This window comes from Callospermophilus lateralis, chromosome 2, assembly GCF_048772815.1.
Source record: "Callospermophilus lateralis isolate mCalLat2 chromosome 2, mCalLat2.hap1, whole genome shotgun sequence".
NCBI lineage: Eukaryota > Metazoa > Chordata > Mammalia > Rodentia > Sciuridae > Callospermophilus > Callospermophilus lateralis.
Window position 1 is genome coordinate 11,463,586 of NC_135306.1, and position 12,267 is coordinate 11,475,852.

General features: G+C 38.2%; 2 protein-coding genes across 7 annotated transcripts in view; both read right to left on the bottom strand.

Annotated features, from left to right (window-relative positions):
- Rabgap1 (RAB GTPase activating protein 1) overlaps positions 1-12,267 on the bottom strand; it is a 167,444-nt gene that overhangs the window by 34,445 nt on the left and 120,732 nt on the right. For all 6 annotated transcript variants that reach the window (XM_076845515.2, XM_076845514.2, XM_076845513.2 and 3 more), the window contains 2 exons: positions 3,325-3,438; positions 8-82 (listed from right to left, as the gene is read on the bottom strand). In XM_076845515.2, the coding sequence (XP_076701630.1) occupies positions 8-82; positions 3,325-3,438 (189 nt within the window). The remainder of the gene's footprint in view (positions 1-7; positions 83-3,324; positions 3,439-12,267) is intronic.
- The window catches only part of LOC143641423 (uncharacterized), a 166,217-nt gene that overhangs the window by 17,698 nt on the left and 136,252 nt on the right, over positions 1-12,267 (bottom strand). The gene's annotated exons all lie outside the window — the stretch shown is intronic.

The window sequence follows — 12,267 nt, forward strand, 5'->3', positions numbered from 1 at the left end:
TACTCACATGGAGAAGCAGCACAGCAGCAAGAAATGACTGGCCTTGACAATAGCCAATCTCTTCATCATATACAGAATAAGCCTGAGGAGGGGGAAAAACAAGAAATTTAAAGGAATGCAGTGACTCATGGGCCATGGTTGCCCTCTAGGATCTTGAACACAGAAGTCTGGAGGATGATACAGACTCTCCACTGGGGCATTTGGATGACCAATGAATGGTGCCAATACCTCTTTCCAATTGCAATTCTTTTTTTTACAATAAACAGAACTGTCATCACACCACTTCCTGTGGCCAAGGAGTGGAGATTAAGCGAAAACCATTTCAGCACTGAAAAGGGTTCTGAAAATTTGTGATGGCTCATGCTGTACCCTAGAGAGTCCCCTCTTCTCTGTCTGAAAAAAATGCAGTCTTTCTACAAGCCCCTACCATATTCTAATTACCGAGCACTAATTCCTCTCTTCTCTGTGCTTCTGTGGCACTTGCTACATCCATGGTTATTATAGCACTTACCACACTGCATTTTTAAAAATTATTTATTTATTTATTCTTATTGATTTTTTTTAGCAAGATGTCTAGTTTTCAAAACAGAAGAATTCATTACAATTGGAATTCATTACAATTCTTATTACACATATATAGCACAATTTTTCATATCTCTGGTTGTACATAAAGTATGCTGACACCAATTCGTGTCTTCATACATGTACTTTGACAATGATGTCCATCACATTCCACCATCCTTGCAAATCCCCTGCCCCTCCTCCCTTTCCCTCCCACCACTCTGCCCTATCAAGAATTCATCTATTCTTCCCATGCTCCCCCTCCCTACCCCACTATCTTCTCTCTGGATTGTAGATATTCTGAGGCCTGGGATGATGTCCTATTCAACCTAGGCAGCACCTTGCACATAGCAGGCACTTACTAATACTGTTAATGTCACTCATTTTTCTTTCAGGGAAAAAGTCTTTTGGCAAAGACACCAAAATATAATTCTTTCCCTAATGTCAGCAATAACTTTTCTGGTAAGGGGGAATACATTTGTGGGTTCCTCTGGAATCCTATTTTTTTTTGGCAGGAGATGATTACTACCATCTCCTCTGAACATTATCTTAAATGATTAGTAGTGGCAGTTCTAATGTAGAAAGAGAATCCCTACAGATTCAAGATGTTCTTCTCTATTTAATAAATTTATATCTGGTGAAACTTTATTCTCCACCTACTTTTTTTGTACTAAGGTTCCTGTGTCCCAAGAAAACAATTTAAAATTGGGTATGTTTAAATTATCTCTTAGCAAAATGTGATGCCACTTCTTATCAGATAATGAACAGGTTTCATCATTATCTTTTAGTGAAACTATAGCTTTTAAACATACATATAATCATGCTTTCATAAATTCAGATAGAATCAAATGTAATTCTATTAGATTTCCCACTTTATCACAGCTTATCTGATGAAAGGGATATAGGTTGAGAGAAACATATACTTTTCCAAAGACAGGATATGCAAAGAGGGCTTTAAGAAATGATCTGTTTATGATACAAGTAGATACCATTTTCCATCTAACAAATTATTACAAATGAATAAATGCTAATTCCAAAGTTGTTAAGATTCTGTTAAAAACTGGTAGTAACACATGGCAACACAGTTCTTTGTGTGGGGAATATACATAAATTCAGAATACTGGTCAACTTTTATGTCTGTCTTAAAATTTTCATAATAAAACATGTTTTAAAATAAACTCTATTTTAAGACTCATTTTTTTGATGTACTTCACATACCCTGACACGGAGACTTAAGACTGTGAGCTAAGCTAGATTTGAGAACACCAATGCAGTTGTGACAGCTGCTACTTTCAGATGGAAGGGATCTCCCAGGGGACAGTGCAGAGCTGGAGAGAACTACCAAGTGAACACCCAGGGGAAGGACTCTGTCATAAGGTCAGGCAGAGAAGGAGAGCAGGAGAAGGAGTTGGTGAAGTTGTGAGAGGTGAGAGTATGACCAGTCAAGAGGAGACAGCTACAGGGAAAATCACCGAGAGATTCCGGGCTGGACTGCAGGACTGAGATGAGGGACCAGGTTTCTTTCTGGGTCATCTGTAATAAGGCAAGGAATGACAAGAGTGACTACTTAAGTGGAAAATACCACTAAGAAGAGAAGTTAAAAAGGCCAGGTACATGCCTATTATTCCATCAGCTCAGAAGGCTGAAGCAGGAGAATTGCAAGTTTAAAGCCAGCCTTAGCAACTTAGGGAGGCCCTAAACAACTCAGCAAGTCCCTGTCTCTTAAAAAAAAAAAAAAAAAAAAAATGGTTGGGGGGACAGTAGTGTGGCTCAGTAGCAGAGCACTTGCCTAGCATGTGTGAGGCATTGGGTGCGGTCCTCAGCACTACATATAGACAAATATTGTGTCCATCTACAACTAAAAAAAAAGAAAAGAAAAAGAAGTGGCTATATCAGACAAGATTAAAAATCTGAGCTATATGTGTCTTATGTAGAAATTTAAATTAAATTTAAGAAAAATTTGTCAACTCTAGCTATCCTCTGAGTTCATATCATATTCTTCATCATTGAAGAGTCCACCCTTTATTGCTATCCTATCCTAAAACCAGTTGTTAGTTTTTCCTTCTCCATCATAAAATTCTAAGTTCCTTAAGGACAGGTGTCTACTACATAATTGATTTTGAATAATTACTTGATTAATTCTGTGGGGGAAAAAAAGACTAAAAACTAGTTCTAGCAAAAAAAGACTAAAAACTACTTCTAGGTCAAAGTTGAAAAACTGGTCCCAATTTTTTCTTTTATCTCTATATCTCTGATAAATCATTCTCTTTTTGAAAACGAGATTCCTGAAGTGAAACAGGCTATCATTTTCTTTACAGTGCTCAGGTACAGACCTTCTGACAGAATTCAGTATTTTCCACCATGGTGCAGTGCTATAAATCCACCTGGATGCATACTGGCACTTCCCACTATTGGACTATACCCAATGAGAAAAGTTTAGCATGTACAATGTAAATACTGCAAAGAAGATTGCTACGTTACACGGCTCTGAGGTTCTTAATATATAAGCGAAAGTATAAATAGGGATCCAGGGGACTGTCATCTGAAAACCCTATCTATAAGGGAGAAAAAAAAAATCTCTACTACTAATTTCTAATTATTTCCTATTCTTTAATGAATCTAAAATTATGTTGATACCTTTGATTTTATATCCTTTTCTCTCCTTTCTGCATTCTTGACCATGAACTACACTTTCTGGTCCTATAATTTCAAAGAACCAGAACGCCAATCAAAATGGAATTTTTTTTTTCTGACATGAAATACCTTGCATATTTTATATAAGGAATCTTGTCCATCTCCTCCTGTGTCCTTGAAATAATCATGGGCTGGAAATGTCCGGTTAATATCCCGTGTGATAGCACTGTCCTGGGGAGACTCCTGTAGAAAAACATAAGGGAAGAGAAGGTTTAGTGGGTCAGTACTATTGATACTTGTTTGGTTTATAAAACACGGTCTTTTCTTTTACATATTTTAAAATGCTGCAAAGATACACATGTACACATGCATGTCCATAGTCACTGCCTCTCTAGGGCTAATCACGTAAATCAAAGTAAAAGCAAATGTTAAGGGGTTGTGGGAAAATGAAAGACAAGCAACTCCTTTACTCTATAAACCTCATTTTATATTCCATATTTAATGCAAAAAAGTGTAGCCGGTGACCTTTCTATTGTAAGAGAGAAAATGTGATATTCAAAATCAGTTTCCCATAGAAAATAATCTAACTTCAAAAGGCGGAGAGGTAAGGTGTTTCTGTTAGAATAACTGATGACAAAAAGTGCTACTTTCTTAAACAACAAAAAAAGCAAATAACCCAATCAACAAATGGGCCAAGTTGAACAGAAACTTCTCAGAAGAAGATATACAATCAATCAACAAATACATGAAAAAATGCTCACCATCTCTAGCAATCAGAGAAATGCAAACTAAAACTACTCTAAGATACCATCTCACTCCAATAAGAATGGCAGCCATTATGAAGTCAAACAACAATAAGTGCTGGCGAGGATGCGGGGAAAAAGGTACACTCATACATTGCTGGTGGGACTGTAAATTGGTTCAGCCAATTTGGAAAGCAGTATGGAGATTCCTTGGAAAGCTGGGAATGGAACCACCATTTGACCCAGCTATTCCCCTTCTCAGACTATACCCAAAGACCTAAAAAGAGCATACTACAGGGACACAGCCACATCAATGTTTATAGCAGCACAATTCAAATAGCTAGAATGTGGAACCAACCTAGATGCCCTTCAATAGATGAATGGATTAAAAAAATGTGGCAATTATACACAATGGAATATTACTCAGCACACTAAAAAATAACAAGATCATGGCATTTGCAAGCAAATGGATGGCATTAGAACAGATTATGCTAAGTGAAGTTAGCCAATCCCTAAAAAACAAATGCTGAATGTCTTCTCTGATATAAGGGGGGTGACTCAAAATGGGATAGGGAGGAAGAGCATGAGAAGAAGACTACCACTAAATAGGGAAGACAGGTGGGAAGGAAAAAGAGGGAGAAGGGGTGTTGCACGGAAGATGGAAGGAGAACCTCATTGTTATACAGAATACATATATGATGTTGTGATGAGAAAAAGAAAAAAAATGTGTCACATTAGATTGGGTAGAGAGAAAGGATGGGAGAGGAGGGGAGGAGTAGGGGGGATAGGAAGGGCAGCAGAATAGAATAGACAATATGACTGATGTATGTACATTCCATGTATGTATTATATGTCAAAATACATTCTGCTGATATGTATGACTAAAAAAAAATAAAAATAAATCGTATGGTTAAAAAAAAAAAGAAAAAGAAAAAAAAAGTGCTACTTTCATTGATCCTTGAGCATGAAGCCCATGTACCAGTTGTCAAATGAAAAAGAGAATTTTCTTAATTAGGGTTTGTCCTTGGAGCAAATGGCATAAGAATGTATGTAGCAATCAACATGGTATGAAACAAGATCACCAAATGAAAAGGAATTTAAACATGCTATGAGAAAGTATTCTTGTCAATGGAGAAAAACTGCTTCCTTTTGTATAATGAGTTAACTAAAACTGAACAAATAGTAGTTAGGAATCCTTCATGAAACATACCAAGCACCCAGCTATTTACTTCCTATTAAATCCTATTTGCTCACATGCTAAAGAACTTCAATAATGCACTGCCTTCTTAGCTAAGAAACAGACTTGATTCTTCTTGATAAGAATATATCATAGGGGATCCAACATAGCGGCGGGCGGGGAGGCAGCACATTCAGTACCTCCTGAATAACGGGGTCAGAGAGACGCATTGATACGCTTAGATTCTACCTGCTGAGAAACTCCTAGCAAAATTCCACTGAAGAGAGACCGGCCGGGAATTAGTAGGATTTTTGGAGGTGACAGTTTGCCCCAGACGAGTGAAACTCCGCCACGGGGTGCAGAGGTCCAGACCCGCCAGCCGCTGCCTGCGCGACTCGGCAACCATCGGCCGCCCGCAGCCCCCATGACTGGGCGGCTAGCCTCCAAGGCGCACCTCAGCAGGAGCGGCACAGGGACTCTAGGAAGAGGTCTCTAGCCAAGCCTTCATGAAATAGCAAACGGGGAATTGAAACCAACCAGAGACAGACCAGTCCCACCCCTCTCTTCGGACAATCCGGCAAGGAGCCTGGGGCCCGCCATAACAGAGAGATGACGTCACCGGAGTTTGGTGGAATTCCCAGTGGAATCCACTTTAGCAGGTGTGAGACTCCCACCCCATCCAGACACAAGCAGCCGGGAAACCTCGGGAATCTCTTTGGGGGGGGGGGGTGTCTGTAGGGAAGCAGAGGGGATTCCCGATCCCCAACACCCTTTACCACCAGCAGCGACACCCAAGGTCTTAGCCACCAGTTTCTGGGGGCGTGCCCACCAAAGGGGTTCGGAAAAATTAAAACTGTTGGTTCCCAGAGCACCGCTCCACAGCACTGGGGCTTAGATAAATGACAGAGAGAGTGCTCCCTCGTTGAGGAAATAGGACACGCGGTGAGGCTGCAAGTGTAACCAGATCCTTGGGGAACCGCCTCCGGTGAACAGGACCTGGCTGGCTGGCTGGCAGGAGGAAGGGGGGGAAGGACCAGAGAAGTGAAATGGCTCTGGACTAACAGGATTGAGAGACTCCCAGGAGCCGCCTTACAGGGATTTCTGTCGGCAGAAGCTCCGCTGGGAGGGCACAGCTCCCTCTACTGGAAGAGAAGAAAATGATCTCTAAGACGTCAATTTTTTTTTCTCTCTTTTTTCTTTTCTCCCCTTTTCCTTCTTTCTTTCTTTCTTTCCTGTTTCAAGATTTATTGTTCTTTCCATTCTCCTCTAATCTATCTCTCTCCTTTCTTTTGAAGAGCACCTTCCTTCCCCTACCCCCCAACCTTCATCCCTAGCATTACGTCTTCCATTAAGTGTAATTGTCTAAATGCAAATAGGTGAATGTTTCGAGGCTGTCTATAGGGTTCCTAAATACCTAGCTACTACCAAACACCCTGATCCAATCGCCTGTTAATATCTCCCTTCAGTAGAGCAATCTTCCAAAGTAGCCAAGACATACTAACCCTCATACCATCATAGCACCTAACCTAAACATAAAGTCCTAAGACCAAACAACAGATCACTATATGCATACAGAATTGGGAAGCCTTTTATGAACTGAATGAATCAGCTTTAAAGTACAATAAAGCCCAACATTTCTAGGCATAGTCTCCCACCACAAAGGAGAGACCACAGAGATATACAAAACCAAAACAAAGTTATAGGAGAAAACAGAAACACAGCAGTTGGAAAGTAACATGAACAACATGAAAAAACAAGGGAAAAAAGGATTACAAACAATGCAGGACAACCTAAATCTACAGGAGAACCTAGAGGCATCAGAAAAATGGACAGAGAAAGAACTCAAGGCATACCTGACTCAGATGAAATGGAATCTTAGAGAAGTCATGAGACAGCAAGTTGAAACAATGAAAGAATACTTTGAAAACGAATTGAATAAGCAAATTCAAATTGCAAAGAAGGAACTCTACCAGGAGATAGGGATCCTAAAAAAAAATCAAACAATAATCCTAGAAATGCAGGAAACCATAAACCAAACTAAAAACTCAAACGAGAATATTACAAATAGACAAGATCAAGTAGAAGCCAGAACATCAGATAATGAAGACAAAGTTTATCAACTTGAAAAGAATATAGTCAACACAGAAAGGATGCTTAAAATTCACGAGCAATCTATTCAAGAGATATGGGATGTCATAAAAAACCAAACTTGAAAGTCATTGGGATAGAAGAAGGCATAGAGGTTCAAACCAAAGGAATGAACAATCTATTGAATGAAATAATCCTAGAAAACTTCCAAGATATGAAAGATGGAATGGATTGCCAAATCCTGGAAGCCTACAGGACCCCAAACATTCAAAACCGTAATAGACCAACTCTAAGACACATAATTATGAAGATATCCAACATATAGAACAAGGAGAGAAAGGAGGCAGATTACATTCAGGGGTAAACCAATTAGGTTAACAGCTGATTTTTCATCAGACTTTGGATTCCAACCAAGAATACTGTATCCAGCAAAATTAAGCTTCATATTTGACAATGAAATTAAAATATTTCATGATAAACAAAAGTTAAAAGAATTCGCAGCAAGAAAACAAGCACTGCAAAGCATTTTGAGCAAAATACTACAAGAAGAGGAATTGAAAAATAGCACCCAAAACTAACAGTGGGAGGTATCTCAGTAAAGGGGGAGAAAAATAACCAAAGAGGAAAAACAAGCCAAACTAAAAAAAATAAATAAATAAACATGACTGAAAGTACAAACCATATTTCAATAGTAACCTTAAATGTTAATGGCTTAAATTCACCAATCAAGAGACATAGGCTAGTAACCTGGATTAAAAAAACAAATCCAACAATATGCTGCCTTCAGGAGACTCATATGATAGGAAAAGACATACACAGGCTGAAGGTGAAAGGTTGGGAAAAATCATACTGCTCACATAGCCCTCGGAAGCAAGCAGGAGTGGCCATACTTATATTGAATAAAATCAATTTCAAACCTAAGTTAATCAAAAGGGATAAAGAAGGACACTATATACAGTTAAAAGGAACCATCCACCAACAAGACATAACAATTATCAATTCGTATGCACCAAACAATGGTGCTGCAACGTTCATAAAACAAACTCTCCTCAAGTTCAAGAGTCAAATAGACCACAACACAATAATTATGGGGGACTTCAACACACCGCTCTCGCCATTGGACAGATCCTCTAGACAAAAGCAGAATAAAGAAACTATAGAACTCAATAACACAATCAATAACCTAGACTTAACCGACATATATAGAATATATCAACCATCATCAAGTGGATACACGTTCTTCTCAGCAGCACATGGATCTTACTCAAAGATAGACCATATATTATGCCATAGGGCAACTCTTAGTAAATATAAAGGTGTGGAGATAATACCATGCACCTTATCTGATCATAATGGAATGAAACTGAAAATCAATGATAAAAGAAGGAAGGAAAAATCCTGCATCACCTGGAAAATGAACAATATGTTACTGAATGATCAATGGGTTACAGAAGACATAAAGGAGGAAATCAAAAAATTCTTAGAGATCAACGACAATACAGACACAACATACCGGAATCCAATCTATGGGACACAATGAATGCAGATTTAAGAGGGAAATTCATTTCCTGGAGTTCATTCCTCAAAAAAAGAAAAAAACCAACAAATAAATGAACTCACACTACATCTCAAAACCCTAGAAAAGGAAGAGCAAAACAACAGCAAATGTAGTAGAAGACAAGAAATAATTAAAATCAGAGCGGAAATCAACGAAATTGAAACAAAAAAAAAAAAACCATTGAAAAAATTGATAAAACTAAAAGTTGGTTCTTTGAAAAAATAAATAAGATCGACAGACCCTTAGCCATGCTAACGAAGAGAAGAAGAGAGAGAACTCAAATTACTAACATATGGGATGAAAAAGGCAATATCACAACAGACACTACAGAAATACAAAAATAATTAGAAAGTATTTTGAAACCCTATATTCCAGTAAAATAGAAGATAGTGAAGATATCGATAAATTTCTTAAGTCATATGATCTGCCCAGATTGAGTCAGGAAGACACACACAATTTAAACAGACCAATAACAAAGGAAGAAAGAGAAGAAGCCATCAAAAAACTACCAACCAAGAAAATCCCTGGACCGGATGGGTACACAGCGGAGTTTTACAAAACATTCAAAGAAGAATTAATACCAATATTTTTCAAGCTATTTCAAGAAATAGAAAAAGAAGGAGCTCTTCCAAATTCATTCTATGAGGCCAACATCACCCTGATCCCGAAACCAGACAAAGACACTTCAAAAAAAGAAAACTACAGACCAATATCTCTAATGAACTTGGATGCAAAAATTCTCAATAAAATCTGGCAAATCGAATACAAAAGCATATCAAAAAAATTGTGCACCATGATCAAGTAGGATTCATCCCTGGGATGCAAGGCTGGTTCAATATATGGAAATCAATAAATGTTATTCACCACATCAATAGACTTAAAGATAAGAACCATATGATCATCTCGATAGATGCAGAAAAAGCATTCCACAAAGTACAGCATCCCTTTATGTTCAAAACACTAGAAAAACTAGGGATAACAGGAACTTACCTCAACATTGTAAAAGCTATATATGCTAAGCCTCAGGCTAGCATCATTCTAAATGGAGAAAAACTGAAGGCATTCCCTCTAAAATCTGGAACAAGACAGGAATGCCCTCTCTCACCACTTCTATTCAATTTAGTTCTTGAAATCCTAGCCAGAGCAATTAGACAGACACATGAAATTAAAGGCGTAAAAATAGGAAACGAAGAACTTAAATTATCACTATTTGCAGATGACATGATTCTATACCTAGAAGATCCAAAAGGGTCTACAAGGAAACTACTAGAACTAATAAATGAATTCAGCAAAGTGGCAGGATATAAAATCAACACGCATAAATCAAAGGCATTCCTGTATATCAGCAACAAAACTTCTGAAATGGAAATGAGGAAAACCACTCCATTCACAATATCCTCAAAAAAAAATAAAATACTTGGGAATCAACCTAACAAAAGACGTGAAAGATTTATACAATGAAAACTACAGAACCCTAAAGAGAGAGATAGAAGAAGATCTTAGAAGATGGAAAAATATAGCCTGTTCATGGATAGGCAAAACTAACATCATCAAAATGGCGATATTACCCAAAGTTCTCTACAGGTTTAATGCAATGCCAGTCAAAATCCCAACGGCATTTCTTGTAGAAATAGATAAAGCAATCATGAAATTCATATGGAAAATAAAAGACCCAGAATAGCAAAAGCAACTCTAAGCAGGAAGTGTGAATCTGGAGGTATAGTGATACCAGATTTCAAACTGTACTACAGAGAAATAGTAACAAAAACAGCATGGTACTGGTACCAAAACAGGCAGGTGGATCAATGGTACAGAATAGAGGACACAGAGACCAATCCACAAAATTACAACTTTCTTATATTTGATAAAGGGGCTAAAAGCATGCATTGGAGGAAAGATAGCATCTTCGACAAATGGTGCTGGGAAAACTGGAAATCTATATGCAACAAAATGAAGCTGAACCCCTTTCTCTCGCCATGCACAAAAGTTAACTCAAAATGGATCAAAGAGCTTGACATCAAATTAGAGACTCTGCGCCTGATAGAAGAAAAAGTTGGCTCCGATCTACATATCGTGGGGTCGGGCTCCAAATTCCTTAATAGGACGCCCATAGCACAAGAGTTAATAACAAGAATCAACAAATGGGACTTACTTAAACTAAAAAGTTTTTTCTCAGCAAGAAAAACAATAAGAGGTAAATAGGGAGCCTACATACTGGGAACAAATTTTTACTCCTCACACTTCAGATAGAGCCCTAATATCCAGAGTATACAAAGAACTCAAAAAATTAAACAATAAGATAACAAATAACCCAATCAACAAATGGGCCAAGGACCTGAACAGACACTTCTCAGAGGAGGACATACAATCAATCAACAAGTACATGAAAAAATGCTCACCATCTCTAGCAGTCAGAGAAATGCAAATCAAAACCACCCTAAGATACCATCTCACTCCAGTAAGATTGGCAGCCATTATGAAGTCAAACAACAATAAGTGCTGGCGAGGATGTGGGGAAAAGGGTATACTTATACATTGCTGGTAGGACTGCAAATTGGTCTGGCAATTTGTAAAGCAGTATGGAGATTCCTGGGAAAGCTGGGAATGGAACCACCATTTGACCCAGCTATCGCCCTTCTCAGACTATTCCCTGAGGAACTTAAAAGAGCGTACTATAGGGATACTGCCACATCAATGATCATAGCAGCACAATTCACAATAGCTAGACTGTGGAACCAACCTAGATGCCCTTCAATAGATGAATGGATAAAAAAAAAGTGGCATTTATACACAATGGAGTATTACACAGCACTAAAAAAAGACTAAATCATGGAATTTGCAGGGAAATGGATGGCATTACAGCAGATTATGCTAAGTGAAGCCAGCCAATCCTTAAAAAACAAATGCCAAATGTATTCTTTGGTATAAGGAGAGCAACTAAGAACAGAGCAGGGAGGAAGAGCATGAGGAAAAGATTAACATTAAACAGAGACGAGTGGTGGAAGGAAAAGGGAGAGAGAAGGGAAATTGTATGGAAATGGAAGGAGACCCTCAATGTTACACAAAATTACATATAAGAGGTTGTGAGGGGAAAGGGGGGGGAAACAAGGGGGAGAATTGAACAATAGCAGATGAGGTAGAGAGGGAAGATGGGAGGGGAGGGGAGGGGGGAGAGTAGGGGATAGGAAAGGTAGCAGAATACAACAGTCTCTAATATGGCATTATGTAAAAATGTGAATGTGTAACCGATGTGATTCTGCAATTTGTATTTGGGGTAAAAATGGGAGTTCATAACCCACTTGAATCAAATTTATGAAAGACGATATGTCATGAGCTTAGTAATATTTTGAACAACCAACAAAAAAAAAGAATATATCATAAGCAGCATACTATTCAAGAGCCTGGATGGTATTGTGGTTGTAACATGAAAAATGAAATGTGATAATTTTTTTCTTCCAGTAATTTCTCTAGCCTTTGGGATAATCATGTTCCTAGGGCCATGAGTA